At 42.6% G+C, this 27,957-nt stretch overlaps 1 protein-coding gene across 13 annotated transcripts in view; it reads right to left on the bottom strand.

Moving 5' to 3' along the window:
- The window catches only part of DNM3 (dynamin 3), a 414,896-nt gene that overhangs the window by 299,758 nt on the left and 87,181 nt on the right, over positions 1-27,957 (bottom strand). For all 13 annotated transcript variants that reach the window (XR_002094736.1, XR_002094737.1, XM_019501942.1 and 10 more), the window contains exons 3-7: positions 15,487-15,636; positions 11,712-11,915; positions 8,269-8,367; positions 7,194-7,354; positions 444-586 (exon numbers count right to left, since the gene is read on the bottom strand). Coding sequence is in view for 11 of the 13 variants with exons in the window: in XM_019501942.1 (XP_019357487.1) it covers positions 444-586; positions 7,194-7,354; positions 8,269-8,367; positions 11,712-11,915; positions 15,487-15,636 (757 nt within the window). In the remaining 2 variants the exon portion in view is untranslated. The remainder of the gene's footprint in view (positions 1-443; positions 587-7,193; positions 7,355-8,268; positions 8,368-11,711; positions 11,916-15,486; positions 15,637-27,957) is intronic.

The following is a 27,957-nucleotide window of genomic DNA, read 5'->3' as shown; positions in this document are numbered from 1 at the left end:
AGTGCCCCAAGGGATGACGAGGTCAAATGGTCATAAACTACTGCAAGACCGTTTCAGGCTGGACATAAGGAAGAATTTCTTTAGTGTCCAAGCCCCCAAGGTCTGGAACAGCCTGCCATCGGAGGTGGTTCAAGCACCAACATTGAACAGCTTCAAGAGAAAATTGGATGCTTATCTTGCTGGGATCCTATGACCCCAGCTGACTTCCTGCCCTTCAAGCGCAGGGCTGGACTCGATCTTCCGAGGTCCCTTCCAGCCCTAATGTCTATGAAATGGAAAACCCCTCTTAAAAGTATAAGCGTCTTTGGAACTTGAGCCTTGTTAACCTCTTTGGCAACTGCATAGTGTCCCAAGTTCTCCTTTTACTGGAAAACAGTCACCTCCTGAACTTAAATGAGACAGAATTTACACATATGAAAAAAACTAAAAGAACACACACTCACTGCAGTAAAGCTTTGGTCTTTCTAGTTGGATCTTCTGGTTTGAAATTTTTGTATGCCTCCACTTCATGTTCTATAGAAAGCATTTGGCTCTGAAGTTTGCTCCTGAAGGCTGGCAATGTATCCCGAATGTGATTGGTGAGTTGCTGAAAAGTTAAATAAAAAATCCTTTAATACTGTGAATACAGATGGCTGTAAAGCATGGACATGTCCTTTTGAATGCCCAACAAAAAACTTATGACCCATGCTAGGCTCTCCAGTGTACTTCCCTTTGATCCAACAGGTATATCCATAGGCCAAAACAAAATCCTCTTTTCTTGGCCACATTATATCAAGGCTTGAACAATTTCCTGATCTTCTCATTATGCTGACCACCAAGAACACTTATGTAAGTAAGGAGTACTTACTCAGCCATGTCAACAAAAGCCACACACATTTAATTTCCAATGACATCTCTTAGCACTCAGTACTTTAATCCTAGATCCCCTTCCAAAAGAAAATGACACCCTCAAGCACTGCTCTCTCTCAACCCCATTGCAGAATTACTTTGCTGCTGTCCCCACTCCTCAGCACACAGGAAATCCTCAGTCTTCCAACTCCTCTTCATTTACACCTTCTGCTTCTTTTTGAAAAGGGCCATAAATGAGGGAGAATGAGGAGTAAAGTTACCTCCCACTCAATGAGGAGAAGGAAGAGCACCTGACAGCTTTAGTTACTCTACTCCCCCTTTCTCTTACTCTGCCGCCACCCCCCCAAAACATTTATTTTCTTCTCTTCTCCTCCAGTTTTAGGTTAAGTGTCTCCATCATTCTGTTCCTCTCTCTTTTGCTGTAATCCAGAGAAAAAGCCAGCTCCCAGCCATACTCAACCTATGAACATTTCTACACCCCTACAGACGTGAATAAGTAAGTTTTTCTACGTATTGTATCATTATCATACATTCAAGTTATCTAGGAGTAAATTAAATGGACCATTACATGGATAAAGGTCTCAAAGCCATCCAGAGTTTGAACATTTTCCTTCTAGCAATCTTCAACCCTACAAAGGTTTTAAGGACCCATTAGATTCCCTTTGGACAACACAGCAAGTCCTGGCTATTCCACTGAAGAGGTGATTACTTCAAGGACTACATGTGCACTATTGGAAAATCTCCAGTGTAATATTTCTTTTATTCCCGTAGATAGAGCAGTGGTGTTAAACATGCAGCCCTCAAGGCTCCAAAATGTGACTTCTTAGGTCAACTGTGTTAAGATGTGTTGTTTGTATAAGCTGAAAGTACAATACCTGAGCTATACGTCCTGCAACTTTTAAACTGGAATGTTTGAACTAACCCTTTTACTACAGGGAGGAAGTAAGGGTCATCTAATCAACTAACTCTAGTCACTTTTTCCTATAAACCCAGAAGCATCCCTGATAGCTTCTGCCAAGGTAAGTCCCAAGGACAGCAGAATAAGAGCTAAACTTTCCCTGTTTGAGCATAATAAAGTATCTAACAAAGGGTGGCACCTTCCAACACAAGACAGTATAAAAAAGGGAATGAGATACTGGGAAAGTCACCAGTTACAGTACCTTCTTGCTCAGTCCAGATCAGAATAGCCTGAGAGATGCACTGAATTGTGCCATCTGGTAATGGTCCCAACACGGTAGCTTTAGACAAGCAAATGCCTTAGCTACCCCACTCCCTATTCCTAAATTAAGGAATAGGGGGAGCAAGGTATAGAAACAGACAATGTTCACTCTAGATTTTCACACAGAGGTCCTGCAAGTGCTTTCAGCTCCCATCATACAAAGAATAGGAAGTGGTAGAAAACCTGCCCCTAAATTGTTTTTTGTGACAGCTTGCCTTTTTTAAATAATACATTTGTTCCTTGGGCTTAGGAAGCAGACCTCCTGCTCTATACTATAAAAGCTTTTTGTACCAACAATTCTGAAAAAAAATCTTTCCTTATATCATTTTACCAGTGCTAATCCCACAAGCACTGAAGAGTTTATAAGAGGGAAGCAAAGGGGGAACACTCACTGAGTGTGTAAAGTTTGACTTATGTTCATGTACATTTATATATATATATAGATGGGACCTGGAATGTTTTGGACAGTACTGCCAATGTCTTATTTGGCTTGTGAGCTCTTTGGGTCCTGGATCACTTCTAAGTACACTTTTGACACTATATGAAGAATGACTTATAAAAAATATAGCTAATGTGTATTGGGGCTGGTCCAAGACATGGCAAGAGTAATGCTGAAATAAATACAATACCACATTCATAAAGTAAAGCATATGGACTACAGGGTAGAAATATGGATAAGCTCAGGAAGGAAGAAATTGTTGCTATAGCATCCAACTAACATCGGGGAAAGGTCAAAAATTATTTCAGTTGTCATATTCTTTGAGAACACTGCTTGATTTATTGATGTTTGGAATCTATCAGTCCGGATGACTGTATTTGAAACTGTAACATTCTCTCCGCTCACACATTCAGTTTTCTACCTGAATTTCCTAACGTTATAAATAAGCCATTATTGCATCTTCCATCTGCTAAATATGGGGGGGTTCAACCTTTAAGTGATAACGATGCAATTAATTTATGTACCGATAAGTACAGCTCCTTGGTTTGCAGTTACATCCTATAGCCAACATTCTACCCCCCCCCAAACAAATAAAGACTTTAAAAAAAAAAGAGTTGTTCTGAGAAGCCTGTAGGCTCTAAACAAAAGTTCTACTGAGTTATTTTCTCCACGGAATGAAACACTGGAGTTTTCTTGGAGCTCCACCTTGTGGAACCACAGTTTTGAATTTCCAACAGAGCCACTGGCACCAACACATGTAATAACATGGGTACAACTTGCATGAACCTCTACAGCATAATATTTTCCACATACTTATAAACCCACATAAATCCAATAAATAAATATTGAGGTGTGTGGTAGTGTGTGGTTTCATGCAGCAGTGAAATGCCAAAGAATTACTATATCTACCCAAATACAAGTTGACTTTGAATTTGAGGTGACCCCCAAATAATAGGATTCTATACATGAATTCCTTGCCACGTGAGGCATCCTGGCCCAGGGCAGGCAATAGCTCAACTTTGGCTGCAGCCCCAAGCCCCAGGGGCAAGAGCCAGCGCTGAGCCACCACCTCCCCTGGGCCTGTACTTGAAGCCAAAGCAGAAGCTGAGCTGCTGCCTGCCCCATCCCCTGTTCAAATCCAAGATGAGGCTTTTTTTCCACCCATGCTGATTGGGGAGGGAGGGAAAAACTCTCATCTTGGATTTGAGTAAATACAGACAACACTGGTAAAATAAGGGCCTTGTTACACATTACATGTAGCACATGCTAATTTTAATTGGTGGTAAAATTAGCACATGATTTGAGCAGTTGCACATTAAGGGTTAATACTCCCTGTAATGTGCACTACTCTGACTTGCCCTTAGAAGGCTGGTGAGCCAAGCTAGGAGCCAAGCTAGCTTTGTGCCTGGTCTCAGGGGCAGGGTAGGTGGCCCAAACTGTAGGCAGCAAGGGAGCTGGCAGGAACCCACTGGGCCTGCCAATCCCTGCTTGCCTGCAATCTGGATCCCCACTCCCCTTCCCAGATCAAGCCTGCCGCCTCCTGCCTCCCCACCCACCAGCCCAGATCAGGCCTGCCACTGTCCCACCCATCCCCTCTATGCTGGGGCTCCCTCCCTGTCACTCAGAACTCCCTCCCTGTCCCCACTAGTCCTCATAGCTCACCCCAAACACCTGTGTCGTCTGGCTCACCTGCAGCTCCCAACATTATCTTGGGGAAACAAGCAGGGAAGAGGAACCCACCAGCTGCCACCACTACTCTCTGAGCTAGAGTGCCAGTAGTAGTGGCAGGCAGGTTCCCCTTCCCTGTTTGTCCCTCAGAAGCAAGAGAACTGCTGACCATTATCTATTAGAACTTGTGGTGAGTGGGAGAAGTTCCAGATGATTGGAAATGGGTAAATAGAGTGCCCATCTTTAAGAAAGGGAAGAAGAAGGATCCAGGGAACTGCAGACAAGTCTGCCTCAACTAAGTCCCTGGAAAAGTCATGGAGCAGGTCTTCAAAGAATCCATTCTAAGCACTTGGAGAAGGTGATTAGGAACAGTCAGTACGGATTCACCAAGGGCAAGTCATGCCCGACAAACCTGACTGCCTTCTATGATGAGGTGACTGGCTCTGTGAATGTCATGAGAGCAATGAATGTGATATTCCTTTACTTTAGTGAGGCTTTTGATATGGTCTCCCACAACATTCTTGCAAGCAATCCAAGGAAGCGCACTGGATGAATGGACTGTTAAGGTGGATACAAAACTGGCTGGATCATCTGGCCCAAAAGGCAATAATCAATGACTCAGTGTCTAGCTGGGAGATGGTATCAAGTGAAATGCCCCAGGGGTTGGTCCAGCAGCTGGTTTTGTTCAGCATCCCTATCAACGACCTGGAAGATGGGATGCAATACCCCTTAGCAAGTTTACAAATGACACCAAGCTGGGGGGCGTAATAGATGCTAGGGCTGTGCGAAGCTTCGGTCCCTGATTCAATCTGGGGGAGATTCTGTCCAATCCAGTGGCCATATCTCCGAATCAAATCAGGAGATCCTTTAATCTCTCTGAATCAAATCAGAACCCTCCAAATCAATTTGGACATAGACAGCTTTAAATGTTTTTTCTACATATCTCTAGGTAGCAAGTGGCTTGTGGACACTGCAATTCTGGGGCGCATGGAGTATCCCACAGAAGTGTGGGGGGTTCCCCCACGCACTTGGCAGCAGACCCAGAAGTTGACCAGAAGCACTTTCAGTCCACTTCTGGGTCTGCTGGGGAGCTCACAGGGGGGCCCCCTGCACACCCCACCTTGGTGACTAGTGCCTCCTAGGTCTGAGGGGTAAGCACCCGGGTCCCCCGTGGCCGACTGCCAAGCCAGGTGGGTGCGGGGGGCCCCCCCAGAAGTGGACTGGAAGTACTTCCAGTCCACTTCCACGTTTGTTGCTGAGCACATGGAGGGTCCCCCCCGACACTCCTGTGGAACGCTCCACAAGCCCCAGCTGTGCTGGTAACTCGAGGTATGTAGAAAAAACATTTAAAGCTGTGTCTATGTCCGAATCGCTGATTCTCTGAACCAGCATCGAATCTTCAGATTTGGCCGAACTGAATAAGGGTCAGTGATGTGAATTAATTAATCAAATCACTGTCCCTGATTCAAGCCGAATCGAACAGGGCCCATTTTGCACACCCCTAATAGATACATTGAAGGGTAGGGCTAAGATTCAGAGAGACCTAAACAAATTGGAGGAGTGGACCAAAAGAAACCTCATGAGGTTCAGTGAGGATGAGTGCAAAGTCCTGCACTTATGTTGGAACAATCCACTGCACTAATACAGGCTGAGGACTGACCAGATAAACAGCAGCACTGCAGAAAAAGGACCTGGGAGTTACAGTAGGAAATAAGCCAAATATGAGCCAACAACATGCTCTTGTTAAGAAGGCTAGCAGCATACTGGGCTGCATTAGTAGGATTGCAGCAGGGGAAAAGGGGGAGGGATAAAGGGGAAGGGGCAGGGGCCAGAAGCCCCAGTGGCTGGGATGTGCCCAGAATGGGAAATGGGAAGGGAAGGGGGATTCTTGCCTTTAGGTTCTCCCCTGGCTGCCCCCACTGTCACTGTGGGAGGAGACAGAGCAGCTGGGAGTGATGCCTCCTCCTGGGATGCTAGAGGACCATTTCCAACTAGTTTTGGGCCTGTGGAGCAGTCACACATGACTGCAACATGAGCTGTCCAAAACCAGTTAGAGATAATCCTTTATGGAAGAGGATTATCTCTAAACTGCTCAGAGGGCCCTTAGCACATATTTCCTTGGCCTAATACATGGTCACTCCTATTTTAAAGGCCCTTAACATGCATTTAAGTTACTGTGTAACAACACCCTAATGTAAATTGAAAAGGATAGTAAAACTTCAGGAAGTTTTACTATCTCAAATCTTAAAAATATGGTGTTTCCTTAAAAAATAAAAAAAATAATCACACAAAACAAAGATCTCCTAAACACAAGCAAAGTTGTAACAGGCCTCAGAAACCAGTTCTGCAGCACAAACTGAACTGCTGTTCCTTGCTAGAAGACTTCCTAGCCCACACAGAACATGCTTCAACAGGGCCATCAAGTTACAGGCCTGATAGATCATGGCAGGAATATGTGAAAGCAGCTAGCGATTCAGTCTCTTTCCTCTTAGAAACAACAAAACAAAACAAAAAACAACAACAGGTGAACTTTCCAAGATTCACAGTCTTTTCCAGGTACAGACACAAAACTTTCTAAAACTGAAATCTGAGAAATGTCTCACCAAGGTGGACATGCAAGAATGGCAAGCATGTTGGCAAGATGATTGGATTGGTTCAGAAATTTAAGGATGTCCTTGGAACATACACTACACTTTTCATATTTGAACTTAGCTGAACCTGTCACTAAAACCTGAAGTTTACTTTCCATACAAGCTAATAACTGCTACCAGGAATATTATATTACCCATAGAAAACTTGAATTCTTAGAAACTGAGTGGTTCAAAAGAGTAATAATCAGTTTTGTCACAGCTATATTAATCTGTAAAAACATAGAAAACTGCTTTGCCTTTTGTGTTGGGAAAATAAAGGATTTACTCAGTTGCACTGCAACACTGATTTTAAAGCATTTTATACGGAGCTGGTCTTTAAAAAAAAAGAGGGGTTTTTTTTTATTTACACACATGGTTTGGCTTGTACCTGATTTAAAACTTTTTGCAGATATGGTGTTCCCATCCGATCTGCCATATGCCGATAGGCTGGATGGGAAAGGAAGAATTTCCTTTCTGCCAGCAGAGCTGCTTTAATATCTTTCTTGCCATCAATGTCTTTCTGACTTCGGTTTACAACTCCAATATACCCTAAAACAAAATAAATCCTATCACATAAGTCAATGCAGTTATTCATCATAGTACAGTGCATAGAAAATTTGTCCAGGCTGGCTTAGTTCACACAAAAATATTCAAATTCAAACATTCTGGGTATTGCTTTAAATAGTGTGAAGAGGGTTATAGGCTCTAAAGAGTTCAGACTCAATACAAGCAAGCACATCTCCATGGAAGTCAATGACTTAAATTCTGTAATATCTAAAATTGTGGTGTAAATTTTAAATGAGGTATAAGTTGGGGAGAAACCATGTTGAAATGGAAAACCACTAAGGCAACTAACAAAATAAAATAGAAAGCCCTGGTCCTAAGCTCTCCTGTCATCTGGTCTGATATCATTGTAGCTGAAATGCTTTCTGTGTAGGGGTATTGAGATAAGAATCTACTCAGTGCGACTGTATTGTTCTAATCCAAAATGACTTTGAAATCTAACAGTGGAAATGAATATGTCTATGGTTCCAGAAATAATCATAGACAAAGCTTCTGAAAGGAAGCAGAGCTTAGCCTATAGGGGCAGTATCAGCATTCCAGTGCTCGCTTCCAAAGTCCATCAAGACAAGACAGACTCCTCTGTTGTGAGGATCAACAGACTGTCATGGGAAAAAGATGTTTACAGGTAACCAAAATTCATACTTCCCATTAAAAACCACTGGCCCAGCCTGTTTTCTGATAAACATTCCAATAAGGGAAAAATAAGTACAGCCTCCTGTTGCTGTTTCACAATTTAGTGCAATGGTAAAAGCAATGAACTCAGGTTCCCCATAACCTTTGCCTCAGCTCCAGAACACAGCACTATGTTAAAATTAAGCTACCTTCTGGGTTGCTAAATACCTGTTTTCTCATCACCACTTTGCTACAGAAGCAATGGGCATGTGGATTTGAATGCCTACCTCTACGAAGAGGGAGTAACTTGTTCTCCAAAATTTCTCTGGCATCTGTTCCTTCATCCATCAGATCCAATTTTGTGATGACACCAATGGTTCTAAGTCCTGCACCATCAGGAAAATAATAAGAAAATATCACTTAAAACTAAAGAAAACCAACACTTCATTGACCTGTGATGACTTTACTTAGATAAAGAAAAAAAAGTATTTTCTTGCCAGTCTTAGAGCTCTACTCAGGGAATTTTGTACAGGAGAGATGCATTTAAGTTATTGGTCATTTAGATTCATAGATTATAGATTCATAGATTAAGGGTCGGAAGGGACCTAGTAGATCTTCTAGCCCGACCCCCCGCCAGGGCGGGAGAACAACAAAAACCCCAAAAAGAGAAATGGGACTCAAACGAGTCCAGCTAGGTGGGCATCCAGCCTCTTCTTAAAGACCCCCAGGGTAGGGGCCAGCACCACTTCCCTTGGAAGTTGGTTCCAGCTCCTAGCCGCCCTAACGGTGAAGTAGTTTTTGCGGATGTTCAATCTATACCTCCTCTCCAACAGCTTGTGCCCATTTCTCCTTGTTATGCCAGCGGGCGCTAGGGGAAACAGCGTCTCCCCCAAACCCCTCTGGTCCCCCCTAGTGAGTCTATAGACAGTCACCAGGTCCCCCCTTAGCCTTCTCTTGTGGAGGCTGAATAGGTTCAGGTCCCGCAGTCTCTCACTGTAGAGTCTGCCCTGTTGTCCCTGGATCATGCGGGTGGCCCTCCTCTGGACCCTCTCCATATTGTCCACATCCCTCTTGAACTGGGGCGCACAGAACTGGACACAATACTCCAGCTGTGGCCTGACCAGTGTCGCATAGAGGGGGAGGATCACCTCTTTGGCTCTACTCGAGATGCACCTGTGGATGCACGACAAGGTCCGGTTAGCCTTGCCAACCATGACCTCGCATTGTCGGCCCATGTTCATCTTGGAGTCAATAATGACAATAATTTATTTATTCATTTATTGTTAAAAACTTCTGAAACATTTCAGAACTAGGGGGAGTGCAAGAACAGATGATAAATTCTGTGTACATCGATCATCTATAAGCAAAGGATCAGCATAACAAAAACTATTTATTTCTTTGATTTATATGCCACCCTTCCCAACAAAGGGTCAGAGTGGCTTACAATAAGAGTGCAGAACTTATAAAACAGGAAAACAAAGCAACTTAAAAATCAAGTACAGTATCAACATAAAATGGAAATCCCAGGCTAGCTTCACTTGCTAAACTCCTACCTAAACAGAAAAGTTTTAAAGTGCTTCTGAAAGATCTCCAGACTCAGTGTTTGGAGAACGTGAGGTGGAAGGAATTCCAGAGCTGAGGAACAACTGCTGAAAACAGCTTCCTACACATTGTTAAGTGGACTTGGTCCTATCAACCACATATGAAGTAATTTAAGCCATGCTAAACAAAGACAAGAAGTTTGCTTGTTAGAGGCTGTAGTGCTATCACTGGTGGCTAGTATTGCAACCCTCACTTCTGGCAACACATCCCTTTTGGTTTGCTACTATCCCATCAAACTCCTCCTGAAGCCTACCTCTGACCTGTTATTCTTTTAAACTTATATTTTGTCACGGAGTGGGGCCTAGGAGCAGCCGTGATCCCTCTAGCGCCCCCCCCGCCGTGTCAAGTAGGTGATCCAGCACCCTCTTTTCTTGCCCGCCACGTCTTGTTGGTATGTATAGTTTTATATGGGAGGCTGCCTTTGATCCCCTTGTACACGGTGTTGTGCTGATACTGTCCCCGTTCCGTATGGAGTGACCAGGTGCACCCCAGCCTTATGGGCTATCCGTGCCTCCTACCTCCCCTTTAGCACGCCCCAAGCCTCGCAGTTCTTCCGGACGTTATCTGGTCCCTTTCCTTTCTGCGCCCTGCCCAGCGCCCTTGGGCTTGTCACGCAACCGGCGCCTCTCTCTAGCGCCCCTGGGCTTGCCACGCAACCGGTGCCCCTTCTCTGGCGCCACTGGGCTTGCCACGCAACCGGCGCCCCTTCTCTAGTCATTAGCCCTCTCCGGCTTACTAACAGTACTTGCCCCAAGTGGGCTCAGGCAGCCTGAGCCTTACCTGGCCCCTTTGACCTTTTGGGGTTCCAACCACTGTGGAGCCCCTCTGGGACTCTTTCCAATTGGGCTCAGGCAGCCTGAGCCTTACCTGGCCCCTTGGACCCTTCGGTCTGGGCCTCTTTTCAGTCCAAACCCCTCCTGGGGTTTCTATCAAAAATATGCGCCCCCTCAGGGGTTTCTCTCAACACGTGCCCTCACCGGGGCCTCTCTCTCTGTTCGCCCCTTCTTGGGGCCGGGATCTAAACACCCCGCACTGTAGCAGAACACTGCGGCGCTGGGAGCACCCCCACCTCTCTGGGGAGCTCCTAATGAGGCCTCCTCCACCCCTACAGCCTCTCCCGGTCCTCCGGTCTGTAGTAATAACAAACAAGAAACGTAAAGCCTTGAGCCCACAGGCTATAACCGAAATAAGCCTCCTGGCTATACCTTAAGTGCCCTGCCACTATGTTCCACCTTCAAGCTTCACAATCAGGGTTCCCTCCAGCCTTACTTCATGATGCAGCTCCTTGGGTGATCAGGTTGCACCGCTTATCTCTGCTCTGCTTGGCTCTACTGCAGAGCTCCTGCATCTCAGGCTACCCAAAGAGAACTGCCCCCAGCTAGGCTTTGGCCTGTGCTGCTTATAAAGGCCAAGCCCTGCCCCCTGCTGGTCATGTGACCAGACTAGTTGCCCTGGCAACTAGCACCTGGGCTGCCTTAAGGAATTTCAGCTGCCCTCATTCCCTCATAGGAACAGAGTACCTGCGTGACCCTGTGACATATTTGTTACTCAAGATATTGTAATAGACTATCATTCCAGAAGTAAGATAGACTCAAGATGACTTGAGTTCATCACTACGACTGCTCAGAGAAAGAGGAAATGCTTGTGGTAATTCACAAAGTTCACACCTCTTAAGAGTTTTGCATTTTAATCCCCCACATGGCAGGGGACTGGTGTTGTTATGTTGCCAACCTAAACTCTTCTTGTTGTGTGCATTACTTCAATGAGCCAGGAACTCCCAGAAAACAATCACTTTATAACATTTATAGTACAGAAGTATCTAAAGGCTACCATCAGCATGAAGGTCTCACTGTGCTCAGTACTGTTCCTAGGGATGCGTAACCCTTTCCACAATGAGGTATATTTTATGCAATTGCCATAAGTTGGTAAATTTTAACTACATTTATAATATCTTTTGAATTCTCCTGCATGATCAGAAATTCCATATTTTTATGTCAAAATTTAAGATTTTCAGAATCAATGTTGTGTTCTTGCACTGTTAAATGCATTGTTTACCTCAGCACATTATAAAGTGTTTTTACTAACCATATTTTTAGGACAGGAAAGGTGTACATTCGCTGACACTTACCTTGAGGGTCTACTTCTTTAGCTAACTTCAATGCATCCGAGTTGGCAAGATCAGTGTTGGCTGGAGTCACAGCCAGGATCAGACAGTTTTCTCGAGAGATGAATTGCATAATCATCTCTCTTATCTGTTGTTCAATATCTGGAGGTTGATCCCCTACTGGCACTTTAGTGATTCCAGGCAAATCAATAAGGGTCAAGCTTAACACTGAAAAGACACAAGACCACAAGCCTTACTAACAATATTGCACACCTAGGTCCCTGGCTACATATTCAAATTAAAGCTGGACAGAAACCAGCTATAGAGTTGTTACAATATTCAAGCACTAACTTTGTAGCTGGTTGGTTCTTTTTATAGTTGGATAGTTATTTTTGTCATAGATAATTACTTTGCATGTGTGGCTGGTATAAATTTATTGCATGATTAACCAGTTAATTGTGTAGTATATGTAACATGAAGCAGGGGATGAGTACAAATGAATCAAAAGTCTGAAGTCCTAGTGAATATTGACACATCAATTTATATAGCCTACTTTAGAAGTACAGAGAACCTTATATAACTAGCTTTAAAAACGTACACAATATTTGTACCACAATGGCAACAAACAATTCAAATCAGGACTTAACTTACAAAATTACAATTATCAACAGCAGCACTTTTCAACTGGTGTCTCACTTCTAAGAATATAATTAGATACTAAAGGTAGAATCTGTGAAAAAAGGACTATGCATATGCTAGACATCCCAAAGTTATGCAACAAACAAGTTTTACATGCTCTACGTTACAGGCCAATAGCAATACAGGTAATAATTTAATGAGATGGGCAACCAGGGCACAAACCCTGGTCACCCTCTTAGAAGAGGAACAAGAACTGTAGCTGCTGTCACTCTTGGCCCAGTCTCTGATGCTGCTGTAGCCAGCCCAACCCCTGCTAACATGATGGGTACTGAAAATAAGACAGCTTCAGTGGCACAATGCTCTGCCCAGTCTAATTAGCCCTGCTAAGATGCAACATATATTATTCCACACACAATACCATACAACTATAGTTATACTGCTCCTGGAACCCAAGGTAATTTGGGAATCTTTGACTGACCCTGAAGTTTGCTGTGTAAAAATCCACTAAGGGACTAGACTGTCTCTCTTAGGAAAAGGTCATTCTAGGACTTGAGAGGCTGAATTGATTTCATCACCCAATGAAGGCTTTACTTAGCTGCTGAGTCTGGATCCACACAGTTGTCCTTATGGAAGGTGGAACCTAAGAAACAGGTGATAGCTTTGAATAGCTTACCAATGGAAGCTTCTTCAGACCTGGCCCCAGAGGAGACCACTGTTCCAGTATAAAGGTTCTTCAGTTTTCGAGAACTTTAGAAACCAGCTGAACAGTAAATTGGATTGTGCACAGGATCCAACAAAAACAAACTGGAAACTTTCTCCCCTCAGGAAGCACAAGCACCAAGGTAATAACTACAGGCAAGAAGGTGTAATAGGATCAGAGCAAAGTAGTGCTGGAAAGGACTTCACAAGGTCATCTAGTCCAGCACCCTGGTCAAGGCAGGATCATCCTCAACTGAACCATCCCAGCCAAGGGTCTGTCTAACCTACTCTTGAAAGTTTCCAAGGATGGAGATTTGAAAAGTTCTTTAGATAGCCTGATGCAATGCTTGACCACCCTTATAGTCAAGAACTTCCTCCTAAACTCCAACCCAAATTGCCCCTGCTGAAGCTTGAGGCCATTACTCCTAGTTCAGTTCTGTACGGTCACAGAGAAAAGCCCATCTCCATCCTCACTGTAATGCCCTTCAGGTATTTGAAGACTGCTATCAAATCCCTTCTTCTCCTAACTAAACACCCCTAGTTCTTTCAGCCTTTCTTAAGTCAGGCTTCCAAGACCTCTAATCATTTTTGCTGCTCTTTGCAGAACTCTTCCCAAACTGTCCACATCCTTCTTGAAATGTGGGTCCCAAAACTGGACACAATACTCCAGGTGAGGCCTCACCACTGCTGAATACCATGGAAGAACCATTTCCCTTGATTTGCAAGTAACACTCCTGGATACTTCTTGGCCATCTGAGCCACTTTCATTATAGCTACCCATTTTAGAAGCAGAAGTAGAGATGATGCAACTGAGAAGCAGTACAACTGCTAAGCAGATGACTGCATATAGACATGAACCGGTTTATTATGAATTATGTCTTGGAAGGTAGCTGCTCACATTTTCTTGGATCATTCTCAAAGCAGGGCATATGTCAGCTCTGCTAGGCACCACTGCTGGAGGTGAAGACAACTTTGAGCCAATCAAAGCTTTCAGACATCCAGGCTTTGATCTCAGCCAACTTGAACAGAAAAGTAAATACCTTAAGGCAGGCCAATATTTGGGCCATTCAGTCCCCAGCAGATTCTTTTAAGACATTACTGAAATGAAGTCCAACCAAATGAGCACGGCATTTTCAGGAACTAAAATTCTGTCAGTAGAATCAATTTGACCATTCACAATTACAGGAAATTCTCCAAAGTCAAAGTAGGAACAATAAAAAAAAGGGAAGATAGAGATTTTCATTACGCTATCATAGGATCAACTTTGCAACTGAATGTCCACCTTGCTTGTGGGAGCCAAAAAAGGGTGGTTAGTGAGTTGGAGTGACAGGGTATTCTTCTTATACAGCCTCCTGAGCAGGAAAAAAAAGGATTCCCAGAAGGAGGAGACCACACAGATTAAACTAAATCATTTGATTTAGGCAATAGCTGCTGTACTCAAAGGACTGCACCACAGCAGGTGATGGGAAACACACACGCACACCTCAGCCCTTCTATTGCTCAAATTATTCTGAACATCCAAGAGAATCCTCTCCACTGATGAGCTATAAGGCAAAGCATGATATCCCACTCCAGCTCAGCTCTTAATATCTGTGGCAGGTCTGTACAATACTGAAGCATTTGAGTACAAAATGTTCCCACTTGGAAGACTAAAGCTGTCAGTCAGGTACATCATCATCCCTGCTTCTTCCCCTACTTATTTAAGCTCTTTTAGTTCTTGATCAAGACATCAGTTTAGACAGAAAGAAAAAAGGCCTTGGCAAAAAAAAAATACAGAGATATTTTTTCAACAAAAGGCAGCAACCAGCTGGAAAGCCTTCTTGGAGGAAGTTACAAAGCAAAACATTTTTTCTAGACTAGCTACTACCTGTCCGCTTGACAGATGAGGAAAAAAAAGCTTTATGGTCTACGCCAAGGGTCAGCAATGTTTAAGAATAGCAGGTTGCTGTTTGCAACCCAGCTTCCCCTGATGGACGACAATCCACTACACAGAGCCCCAGCCCTCCTTGCTCTGTGCCAAGGACTGCTCTTGCATCCCCTTACTGCAGCCTTTTCTTATCATCCCCACTGGTAATAGGTAAGACCCAAATTCAGTAGTGAGGCTAAGCATAGGTTGTAGTAGTAAGGCATCTCTGAAAGAATGCAGTTTGATATACCATACCTTAATATATTTTAAAATTGGTTTTCATTGATTGTATCCACTGTAAAAAACAGGGACCTACAATAGGCCAGTTTCACAGTGCAGAGAGGTTTCAATGTTAAAGAAAAGAGAAGGATTTTAATATGTACAAGCCTTTTCAGAACATATACAAATTACACACTCAGAACCTTTACTTAAAGCCAATTTTATGAACTGTGTCTTTCTGGAAGTTTACTTGGTCAAACGAGGAGAACACACACACACAAGTGATTATATGTAAATGTTAAACTACTGAATACAGGGTAGAATGGCTTTACTTACCATGTGGCGAATATACTCTTAAATTAATAGGTATTGAAGAAATGCCTTTATTCATTCCTGTTACTCTGTCTGTTTCAGCTTCAATTTCTTGACGAACTTCATCAAAATCTGTAAACTTCCTCCCTTTGCAGTGTAGAAACTCAGCATATTCTGTAACAAACATATGCGTTTTACTTAGGGTTTTTAAGATTACAAGACAAATGTTTTGTAATCTTTAGATAATAATGCCAAAAATGCATGCTGAACTCATTGAGGAGTTCAAAAGTGTTGTGAATATGAACGCATGTTCTAAACAGCACTGCTACAGATGAAAGACAGCCCAGAATGAAAAGGGTTGGGTTAAAAAGGGGGTTTACTGGATATAATTATTGGTTTTATCTTTTACAGCCCATCCTCTGAAGCAACATAAAGGGTTCAAATAAATAAAATGTAGATTAACGGACTAAGAAACAGATCTGATTCCATTTACCTGCAATGTATCACTGAACCCGGGAAAAAGAATACAAGTTGTGTGCCATGAGAAATTTCTTTTTTTCCTGAAATGTTAAGACTCCATGTTACTCTGTATTTTAACAGAGAATCCCAGTACATTTCTAAATGAACCTAAACATTCATTTTTTTTAAGTACAGAGACCCTCCATTTTCCCTGGAGAATCCATATGAAATCCCAGCAGTATAAATTAAAAGCTTTAGAGATTTCCCAAACTCCTTTTGATGATTCTGCATGGGGGGAAAAAAAAGAATTTATAATATATGCATTTCACCAGTCACCATACAACTTATCCTCCTGCCCATGTAGAATATCTGTCATGAATTTCCCTGCTTTGAAGAATGGTTGATATATTCTCATTTTTTGTTTTATTTCTTCCTAACATTGGATTAATCTTCTTATAACCTTGCAGCCAAGTCCTGAAGCGTACAGTCACGCTCCTTTGTATTTTTTCTGTCTTGTCAGTTGTGTACCAGAAACATGATTCATCACCCTAGAGTTGAAGGTTCTTCTTCCACACAAAGGAGAAACAGTGCATAAAGTCAACTCTACTAGTAAAGAGGCAATTAGAATGGCATGGTATATAATTAATAATCATTAATGCAAGTCTTGATGATGATCTCTGATCCAAATGAACTGTGGTTTTAAATAAATAGAGAAAATGGAGTAAATGGGGGGGGGGGGAATCTAGGAATTTAATTCCTTCCATTTCAATCAAATTTGGCAGTACCACACGGGACCACATATTTAACTGTATTTTCACAGAAGAAGATATATTTCTGTAGATGAAAAAAATGTTGCTCAGGACACAATAGCAGATGAGACTGGCAACAGCTGAACTGAGCTGTGATTAAGTGTAATGAGCATCAGTAGTTTCCTGAACCTTCCATAAGCCATTTTCTTACTGGGAAGTGATATTGTCTCAATTGTACAAAGAAATGAAACTAAAACATAAAATATATGCATCAAGGGTGATAGCTAAATAGGCTGAAAGCAAAAAGGGAAAATGTTCTTCTCTTTAAAATGTTGCAGTCCTTCTGGTTTCAAAAGTACAGGTTAGGGGGAATCCAAAAATAATATCAATGCCTTCTTTGAAGCATATGAAAAATTAGGCAATGTATTTCAATAGATGATCTATAAAATATTGCTAAGTAAAACCTTCTGGGTTACCTTCGACAATTTACAAACTCTAATGTAACTTTTATGATTTTTTTTTTTAGAAAAGACTGTACAAGAATATTTAGTAGGGGTTTTACACATGCAACATATTAAATTACTTCCAACAAGAAGGTACGTCTGAATTTTTTCAAATATATACGTGATCCACAATATTAAGTAATTAGTAACCCAGTAGGCCTGCCACATTTAGAAAGATTAAGCTTGTAAAACATCTGATCACAGAAAATGGAAGACTGCTGTCAAAATAAAAATATGCTGCCAGCTTTGTCCTTATTCTGATAGAATTCTACAAAAGGAACTCCTTCTGTAAAGAAAACTACATTCTTATCTACAGTTTTCGTATGACGGCTCATCAGATATTCCAGGAGAATACTGCAAAACAGAAACAGTTAGCATTTAGTGTATGGTCTGCTTACTCCATGGTGTGACTGATACAGCTGATGTTAAAAGAAGCTTCTCTTTGTTCCACTTGACTCTTAGTAAATGAAAGAGACCCTGCCTGTTAATGTCAGGAATAACTATCATGCAACTTGAACGAAAGACTGTACTTAACCAGGTAAGTAACCATCAACAAGAAAATAGATCCAGTAATATTTGTGATCACTCCAATTCCAAAGACTTAGGCTGAAATAAAGTGCAGACCCTATGAAGTGTTATACACCAAGTAAGTCTGCAGAATAAAAATTAAATTACACAAGTGGGGCTTTGTTTTATCCCCTGCAGTCTTTGGACTGCCTTTGATAGTGCAACCAACAGCTTAATTCTGCTAGTGTCACCATAAAAACAGGTTTGAACATAATCCCCTGAGGTCCCTTCCAACCCTAATTTTCTATGATTAATAAAGCTTTCATGCCATAACAAGAAATATTAATGGTTCCTTTTTCCTTAATTTTTTTGTTCAAATTGCCCCACAGAAATTAGTCAGCAAGTAGAGATGACCAATTTTTAAAAATTGGATTAAATATAGGTCAAAGATGAAAGAGCCCTCTACCTCAGTCTCCCTTGCATGTGGCTCCCTTCCCGTTCCAGGCAGACATATTGGATACTGATCTGATAATATGTAATTGTTTTAGATTGACTCTTCTTAATGCCTAATTTTCAGGTGTCTCTCTCTTCTTTAAACACAAGGCATGTTAAGAAGAGAATACTTTTCAAGAGTGAAAGAAGAGCAAATATATAAAACTTTTTTTTCCACCAGAAGCAAAACAGAAAGCTACCTAATTATTTCAAAAAACACCTATTTAAAAAGCCAACGCTGCATTTTAAAAATAATGGAAGGCTCACAAACAAAATAATTCCAACACATTTAATTCTGTGCTATAATGCAGTGGCTCTCAACCTTTTGCACCTCACGTCCCACCAACCATTTTGTCAAAAAACTCTGGTCCCACCATGATAAAAACAAAACCCCACTTTTTCTGAGAAGTGTATTCCCATGGAATCTCAAGCGTGCAGGCCCCCTACCTTTCTCAGGAATGCCACTTTATTCAGATAAGTCCCACCTACACAACCTTTGCATCCCACTAGTTGAGAAACACTGCTATAATGTACAACTACAAAAGTTGTGATAACAGGCTACTTCAATTTTAATGACAGCAGAAGAGTCCTACAAACTGGCTAGATGGAATAACGTTTCCAAATAGTTCCTTTTATTTTAGCTCTTATTTCTCTCCACATCATCTAGCTTATTAAATGGGGCTCACCAATTATACTATTAAACATTAACCATGATTTATGTTTTCAAAGGACTATCAAACTACTGTTCTCAATTATAAACTGATCTCACAGATAGTAACTACTATGTTAGTTATGTCTAAAGTAAAGCAGGAACCTTTTCCAACTTGTGAATATTTCAGGAGTCCAGACTTATTCAACATGTAAACTGGGACAAAATCTGATGCCTTTTGAAGGTTTTTGACAAAAAATAAAAAAAGGCGACATGCATATCCCAAAATAGCAGCTAGTGGCAAAATTCACTTAAAATGGGGGAAACTGGGTTCAAGTCTGCATGATCTGGAGAAAGGACCTGAACTGAGGTTCCCTATATTCCAGATAAGCGATCTGACCACCAGGGAGTCTAGAATTCTGGTGATGTATATCAGCATGTCTGTCATTTTGATCAAGCCCAGCGTGAATCCATTTCAAGTTTGAGTTTTGCAGCAATAACAACAAAACAGCCCGCACCTCACCTGAAAAAAAATCCACATTTTCAGTTGCACTCACTAGAATTCACAAAGGTAACTAGGCTAAAAACTTCTAAAACCGAGGTTCCATCCATGTTGGAGCATGAGCAGCATTACTAGATAGGTGAAAAGTTTCTAAAGATGCAACAGTGTCTACTCAACATACATTACAAGCTCAAAGGCAACATTTCCCCTGACCTTGCACAAAGGGTAGAAATCCTCAGGGTTCATGGTGTCTTATCATAAACAGATATCTTTGCAAGTAAAGAAAAAAAAAATTGTCCCATTCTCATATGCAGAAGTTGTTTAAAGGAGACTTGTAACTGCTAGGCAGTAGCAGAAAAAAGTAAGGAGGAAAATGACATGAATGCAAAAAAGGCAGGCTTTTAATTTAAGAGATCTCATCGACAGAGTGGGTCAAGGCCCTGGTAGCAGGTCAGTAAAGTTCCTGGGAAGCTCTGTTGTTCTACCATGATTAACCAACCTAATGAAACCAACCCCCAATGCCTGATTGAAAATTTTGCTTTCCTTTTTCATATGTTTGAGTAATTATCAGCCTTACTCGTTTTGACATTGCAGCTTTAGATGCTCTTACTACTGACAGAGAAACCATCCAACTCTGTAATTGCCTCTGTCCTTGCTGTATATCAGTTTGGTCTTCTTACATCTAATGATTACTTTGGTTTATATTTAGGATAAGATAATTCTGGATACAAATGAAGTCAGGGTCTTGCATGACATGAATTGGTAACACTACTTTAGAAAAGAATTCTGCAGCCTAATAAAGAATCCAGTCTGTAAAGAACTAAAGAGTTATTTAATATGCTGTGGGCGTTTCTACAAGATACCTTTACTGCGCAGTAGACTGATTAGCTACTTGGTCAAAGTTGCACATCTACATATCTGACCCTATTAGTCTGGAGTAAACTAATTAAAGCCGCAGCAGGATAGTATTTGTAAATACTACAAGTATTTACAAGTATGTGCAGACCAGGGTTGGCAAGGTTTTTGGGCAGAGTGCCAAAAACACCCGCAACTTTGACTTGTAAGATATTGGCATGCCAGGGGCAGATGGCAGAGAAGCTGTGAGGGGCCCAATCCTTATTGTGACAGTGCAGCCCTGGCACCTTCCTCGCCATCCGCCCCGAGGTGCATGTGCCAAGCAAAATGCCTTCATATGCCATGCTTTGGCACCTGTGCTAGGGATTGCCTACGCCTAGTGTAGACACTGTCCTGGCTGGCTGGGGTACAAGGGTGCTTCAGTAAAGAGGCTGATTTTAAAGTAGAATCCTCCCTAGTCTAGGGACAGATGTGTACTACTTGAAACTTATAACCAGTCTGACAGATTTAATGACATAACCTCTCAAGTTTCAAACCACAAATTTGGATTTTTGCACAAAATGAGCATCAGAAAAAAATTCAAAGACAGTTACAATCCAATACAAACAAAGATATCTGGAACGAAGGAGAGGCACAGTTCAAACTTAGCAGGAAACCTAGTACAGTGATTATACAATCCATGATTTATTTTGATGGCTACTTGAGCTAGAAAAAAGAAGTGAGGGAAGCCATACATCTGGTCTGAACATGGATACACACTTTGAGCAGAAGACACCTACTTTCCTACTGCTGATGGAGTCAAAAAAAGAAAATGTTTGTCCCCAAATCAAGTTTGCCCTTGTTTGCAGCCTTCAGGGTGCACTGTTATTTCTCTCCACCACTTAACAGCATCTATCAATCATCACACCACTTCCTTGAGATCCTACTTGTTCTTCAGCATTTATCAGATGGTATCACCAAAAAAAAAGTACAACACTCCCTTTCCTTGCAGACATTGCATGCTGCCTTGGCGACACTTTTCACAGACAGCCAATAAATACACCATGTGGAAGCTCGTGGAGATAGACCTGGAACACATCTAAGTATGCAGAATCTGTCATAAGGAGGAGTTTTGCACCTTTATGTTCCATGAAAGACAAATCACAGCATCAATGCTTTGCACATGTTGAGCATAATGCACTAGCTCATCCAAGAGCAGAAAATCCTTACTAAGAGAGAGCTCTTTAGCATCTCATATAAAGTCTTATAATTTAATTCTTAACTAATAACAAGACTATGGAATATAACAAAACACTACTTCAATTTTGTTAGCTCAAGCTAACCTATGCACCAAATTAACAAAATCTATTTAAAGTTTTAGTTTTGAGTAACTGGCGTGGAATGTGTGTTTGTGTTTAGGTTAAGGGGAAAAGAGAGCGAAAAAAATCCACTGTGAATCCAGAAAATGAATCTTAAAATAATTCCAGAATTCAGAGTTAAAAAACTTGTTGCAAAAAAGTAAGGGAAATCCTATTTTGCCACCAGGTGGCAATAAAAGATGAGGATGTGTAGAATAAATTTCACAACAAAAGCAACCTGAACTAACTTTAAATGATCTTCACCAGGAAGAGCATGAGCCTATTTTCAGAAAGTCCCTAGTGTTCTTTGACCTTTATGGTGATCTGCCTTCCATTTAGCACTATAATTAACAGAACTGGAGATAAACAAGAATATTATATGGGTGGATTTTTAATCAGAAGTAATACAATATAATGTAGTTAGCTGAAACTCATGATCTATGGCAAATAACCAATCATTTCCTTAGCATCTAATTTTAAAAAAAACAACCTTTGAGTCTCTTCATATTAGGCTCAAGGCCAATCTTTAAGTTGTTTAAAGCTGAAAAAGTATGTTTTAAGCCAAGTCAATCTGGCTTCCTAGGGTAAGAAAAGATGGAAATGAAACGCATGTATTTAAACAAGATCATTTATGGCAACATCTTTATTTGAAGCCAGCAGATTTTTTTTAATATACAAGAGAAACTTGTATACTCGAAAGAAGTGCAAGTATTACCCCAGTTTTATAGACAAGAAAAATTATAGCCATAACTTGCCTAAGGTTACATCAAGAGAGTCTGTCAGAACCAACAATAAAACCTAAATCTCATGACATTTAATTTTGTGGCTCAACCATCCTGCCTCCAATTATTCACCAGCAAATTTTAAAATATTGATTGCTTTCCATAAACTAGAGATGGACCGATACATTGGTCCATATCATCCTGGCACTGATAAAAGGAAAGTTGATATTATTGGCAATTGGCTTTTTTCGCCAATGTGGCTGACAACGTGGCTGGGGCAGGGCAGGCGGCAGCAACACTGGGAGTGGGGGTATGGCAAATTTTGGGGTGGCGGTAGCCCACCCCATAGTCCACCCCTCCTAGCACCACCGCCTGCCCCAAGTGCAGCCCCGGCCCAGCCCCCACCAGGAAGAGGCCGGCACAGCCCCAAGCACACAGCCCACCCTCACCCCACACAGATCTGGGAGGTTTATGCCTCCCATGCCTCCCCCAGGGGTGCACACAGCGGTGGGAGCCACTCCCCGCAACTCCCAAACAAGCCACCCATGCCTCCATCCTGTGCTCTGCCCTGGTTGGGCAGGTCCTGCCCCTGTCCCAGCCCCACTCCCTCCCTCCCTCACCATCAGGGCCTCAGTCTGCCCTCCCACACCCTTGCCCCCAAACTTACTGGCCAGATACTGCTCTCCAAGCTGCCAGGCTGCATATCGGCAATTGAATCAGTATCAGCTAATATGGCTAGTTAAAAATCGACCACTGGTATCGGCCAAGGAAATGTTTCTTGGTGCACCCCTACCATAAACCAACATTTGATCTCATTCATTTTTTTCAGCTGACACAGCAGGAAAGGCCTTTCAAGTTGTAGAACTTATTAAAAATGTTTAATGTCATCTTTATTCTATATTCATATTGATACAGGACTTCAGTATTTATTCAGAAAATTTAGCCTAAACAGAAGCAACAGAAAGCACAGGGGACAGAAGATGGGAAGTAGAGAGGTTGGATAACAGACACTGAGACAGGGTTAAGACAGACACTGGCAGGTCAACAGATAAAATAAGATTAGAAACACAGAAGTGAAACCAGATGGCACTGTTACGGAATATGATTGAGTAAAGCTGGGCAAATTTAATAATAATACCAACAATAACAACAACAACAACAATCCAATAAAATATATGCTAGTGAACTATTAACTAACATAACACAAATATAATTCAAGGGGGAGCCTTGAAACCCCAGCTGGTGTTGCTGCTTCTTTAGTTAGAGCAATAGGGGCAGTGGCAGCTGGGTGAGAGCATAGGGGCTGCATATAACCCTTGGGCCACCAGTTGAACAGCCACAGTGTATTGCACTGTGGGGATGAAGTCTTCTTTCTCCCAGACTGGCAAGATGACCAGACTTCAGAACAAAGCTCCTCTTTACTCAGGAAAAATGAAGATCAAATTCCTCCCACAGACATGCCCTTGGTAGTTAAGATATGCCCCTTTGCTCTGTTTTCTGCCCTGGGAATCATGAGGTTCTGCATCTAAAGAGCTTTCAAAAGCTAAGAGGACCATCCTCACACAGCTGAGTTGTAGAACTTGGTGTGAATGACACTATCTAAAAAACCCCATTGCCCACTATATCAATCAGCATTCTGAACTAACTTGAAAACTACCAACTGTGATCGTCATAAATCATCCAAAGTATTAGAAAGAGCAAACACGCAGCACTTCCTAGATGGTGGACCACTGAATGACACTGAAAGCCAGTGACTATTTCAAATCTCTGCTCCATTCTCCTGTGGGCAAAACAAGATTATATCCTCAGCTGTTGGGAACTGATGCAGAGCCAAAGAGGAAGAAATGGACAAACACATGGGTGCACTGAGGAGAGAATGAAACAAACCACAAGCCACTTCCCAAGCTAGTAGGGCCCCAAAAAAGGAGGTGATGGCCCATACTGATAGGTGATTGCTTCAGATTAGGCTATGGAAAAACTTCTTTATGGTTAGTGTGTCCAGAGTCTGAAGCAGACTCACCCCAGAGGTGATACAGTCACCTTCCCTGGGGATCTTCAAAAGACGACTGAATGCACACCTCGCTGGGGTCATCTGACCCCAGTTGTCTTTCCTGCCTTAAGCAGGGGTGCTGGACCTGATGATCTCTGAGGTCCCTTCCAGCCCCTAACTTCTATCAATCTGTCTAACATCCAGTCAAAAAAGACTTCTTTTCAGTACCAGAGAATACAACAGTGAGATACACAACTGTGAAGAAAATTAAAACAACAGTCCCAATGCCAAGCACTTTCCCCAGGGCACCTGACAGAAAGGTTCCCAAGGTCTCTGGCACCAGATACATTTCCAATTTCTAGAACTGCCTGATACCAAAGCTGTCCTGGTGCTGGGTCACTTAGGTCAGGCACACACGGCACTATTTGCTCCTCTATTTTCTAGGCTCTGAAGGACAGTCACTGTGTCTAAGAGCAAATAATGTTCTCCAAAACAGATAAGACAGCAACAGACTGCTCTGTATCCAGGACAATTAGACAAAATTGTGTTCCTCACAAAGCATGAGTAGGTGGATATACAGTCCTAGTAGGTACTATTGTTCTGAAACATAAACCTTGTACACTGAAGGGCAGACATCACCTAGAGCAAACATCTATGCAGGCAGCAAAGAGAAAGCCTTTATTACAAACTACCAGAATAACTGCATGCACCACTAAACACTTGCATACATTATCCTATTATGAAACTAAATTTAAATATTTGTTTTGGCTTTCCTGATAATTTGGGAAGAGATGCGACACAAAAGCAGGGTTTATTATAGCATGTTAATGTGCTAGTAAAATTCTGTTCTCCTTTTTGTTAAGGATGAAGTAGGTAACTACTGCTACATAAAGAATACATTCCCTTAAACTCTTCTTTTCACAGAAGAAGGGCTTCATATTTATTCAGATAATTTTCCTTCTTCCAGGGCAACTTTTAAGCAATGTTTTTAAAATGTCATATTTCATCTCTCTTCCTTAGAAGACAGGCAACTTCACTTACAACATGAGCTGTTGACTTGGCTTAAAAGAAGCACAGTTGACCTTATCTGTATTCTTCCAAAGTAGTTCATAGTCTGCATATGCAATGAACAGGAACTAAACTTGATCTGAGCCAAAAGGCACCCAATAAAGAGAGATATTCTAAAGTCTCAAGATATTTTCAAGATTAATGTTTTTGAGAGCAAATGTAATACAGAATATATTTATAAATACAGCCCTCTTCATTTGCTTTCATATTTGTAAACTGATGGGCAGCCCCAACACAGGGGTGAGATCCCATAAAAATCAGGATAGCCAATAACAATGGGAGCAGAGATCTTTTTTCAGAGTACTGTAAGGTCACCCATAGCATCCATATTTTTACTTCTCCTGACAAAATGCCACTAGATATTACTGACTTTATAGGACTAAGCAAAGAGAAACTGGCAGCTGCTTAAGGCTCTCATGTCAGTTACATTTAATGAAAGGCTTTTTATTCCTGGGTGCCACTTTAAGACAATATGAGATTTATACAGATGTTGTAACCATGGGGGAAGCAGGATGCATGTTTCACTAGAAACGTTACTAACTAATTTGTATTAATTGTAAAAAAATAGAAAATCTGACTAAACAGCCAAGCAAAATACCTAAGGATAGTCAGATGCTAATTTGTAAGATTTTTATTTTAAAGTACAAAAAAAATTGCAGAACTGTGGGATCTCTTGGTTTATTACTGAAGCTTTACTTTTTAAACTGCTTCTACTTTGCCTTTCAAGCTAAGGAACAACATCAGTCCACTGCTCCTCAAGTACCAAAACATTTTATGAGTTTTAGGGCCAAGATTCTTCTATTAACCAAATCCTTCTGTACCCTTCCATGTGATCCTACTCGGTTCCTTTTGCCCAAGCCTGCCAACACTTTCAATGTGTACCATAGTTTAATAGTTTCTAGGGTCGGAAGGGACCTGAGCAGATTCATAGATTCATAGATTAAGGGTCGGAAGGGACCTAGTAGATCTTCTAGCCCGACCCCCCGCCAGGGCGGGAGAACAACAAAAAAACCCAAAAAAGAGAAACGGGACTCAAATGAGTCCAGCCAGGTAGGCATCCAGCCTCTTCTTAAAGACCCCCAGGTTAGGAGCCAGCACCACTTCTCTTGGAAGTTAGTTCCAGATCCTAGCCGCCCAACAGTGAAGTAGCGCCTCCTGATATCTAGCCTAAATCTACCCTCTGCCAGCTTGTGACCATTATTTCTGGTCACTCCTGGTAGTGTTCGGGGGAACAGGGACTTCCCCAGTGCCTGCTGGTCCCCTCTGACTAGTTTGTAACATGCCACTAGATCCCCCCTCAACCTTCTCTTGTGGAGGCTGAACAGGTTCAGGTCCTGTAGCCTCTCCTCGTAGGGCCTGCCCTGCTCCCCCTGATCATGCGAGTGGCCCTCCTCTGGACCCTCTCCATGTTGTCCACATCCCTCTTGAAGTGCAGTGCCCAGAACTGGACACAGTACTCTAGCTGCGGCCTGACCAGTGCCACATAGATGGGGAGGATCACCTCCTTGGACCTGCTTGAGATGCATCTGTGGATGCATGACAAGGTACGGTTGGCCTTCCTGACTGCATCCCCACACTGCCAGCCCATGTTCATCTTGGCATCAATGATGACTCCAAGATCCTTTTCTGCCTCTGTATTGACGAGAAGGGAGTTCCCCAGCCTGTAGGTATGGTGCCAGTTGTTCCTCCCCAGGTGCATCACCTTGCACTTGTTGGTGTTGAATCCCATCCTGTTCTCATCCGCCCACCCCTGTAACCTGTCTAGGTCTGATTGCAGCTTATACCAATACCAGAGGTGTCAAATCCTCCATACCCTCTGCTATCACCACCAGTTCAATTGCATCTCTAGACTCCCTTTCCCTACATACACTACACAGTCATGGGTCAATCCAGAAGGGGTGCAGTGATACAGCTTCACCTCCCTTTTGGATTGGACCACACCACAGGATCCTCCAGGGACATTTGTAAGTTCTTAAAGGAAGTGAAAATCCCTCTCCCTGCCTTTTTCCCTCCTCTTCCGCCTGCTGCCTTTGCTTTTCCAGCTGTCCCAGGAATTGTTTCTGTCCAGCCCAGCCAGGCAGCATGTGAGCTGGGCTAAGCTGGGTATGGAGAAAGTGGCAGGGGGGCCGGACAGGGGCAGTGGCGATGCACAGAGGGTACACGGGGCTGCATGTGCACCCCCTGAGAGCACTGGTGCGCCCCTTGACCAGCTGCACTCGCTGCTTAGGCAACGGGCAGGGAGTGGAGCACTGTGGCACTCCCAAAAGTGGCCACAGCCACTTCTGGAAGCAGCAGCAGCAATCAACGGCAGTGATCAGCCGTCTCACGATTGCCCACAGAGGGAACCCCCAACCAATCCCCAGTCGGCAGGATTGGCTGTGGGGGGACTCTCCCACAGTCACTGGGAATGGGGGCTATACCCTGCTGCCACTTGTTACCCTTCCACCCGGAGTAAGCCGTGCCTACATCCCACCCCAGCTGAGCAAGCATCAGCAGGGCATAGACCCTGCTCCCAGTGCTGCCACACCCACATCCCGCATTCCCCCAACCTCCCTCCCCAAGTCCAATGCCCCCTGCCCCAGCTGGGCAGCTTGTCCCAGCCCCAATCCCTCCCTCTCCCAGACTCCTTCCCTCCCCCCTCCCCCAACCCCAACAGACTTGC

Source organism: Gavialis gangeticus, unplaced genomic scaffold, assembly GCF_001723915.1.
Source record: "Gavialis gangeticus isolate Ggan-Ray unplaced genomic scaffold, GavGan_comp1, whole genome shotgun sequence".
Taxonomy (NCBI): Eukaryota; Metazoa; Chordata; order Crocodylia; family Gavialidae; genus Gavialis; species Gavialis gangeticus.
Note: the sequence above shows the minus strand (reverse complement) of the source record. Positions and strands in the feature narration are given on the sequence as shown.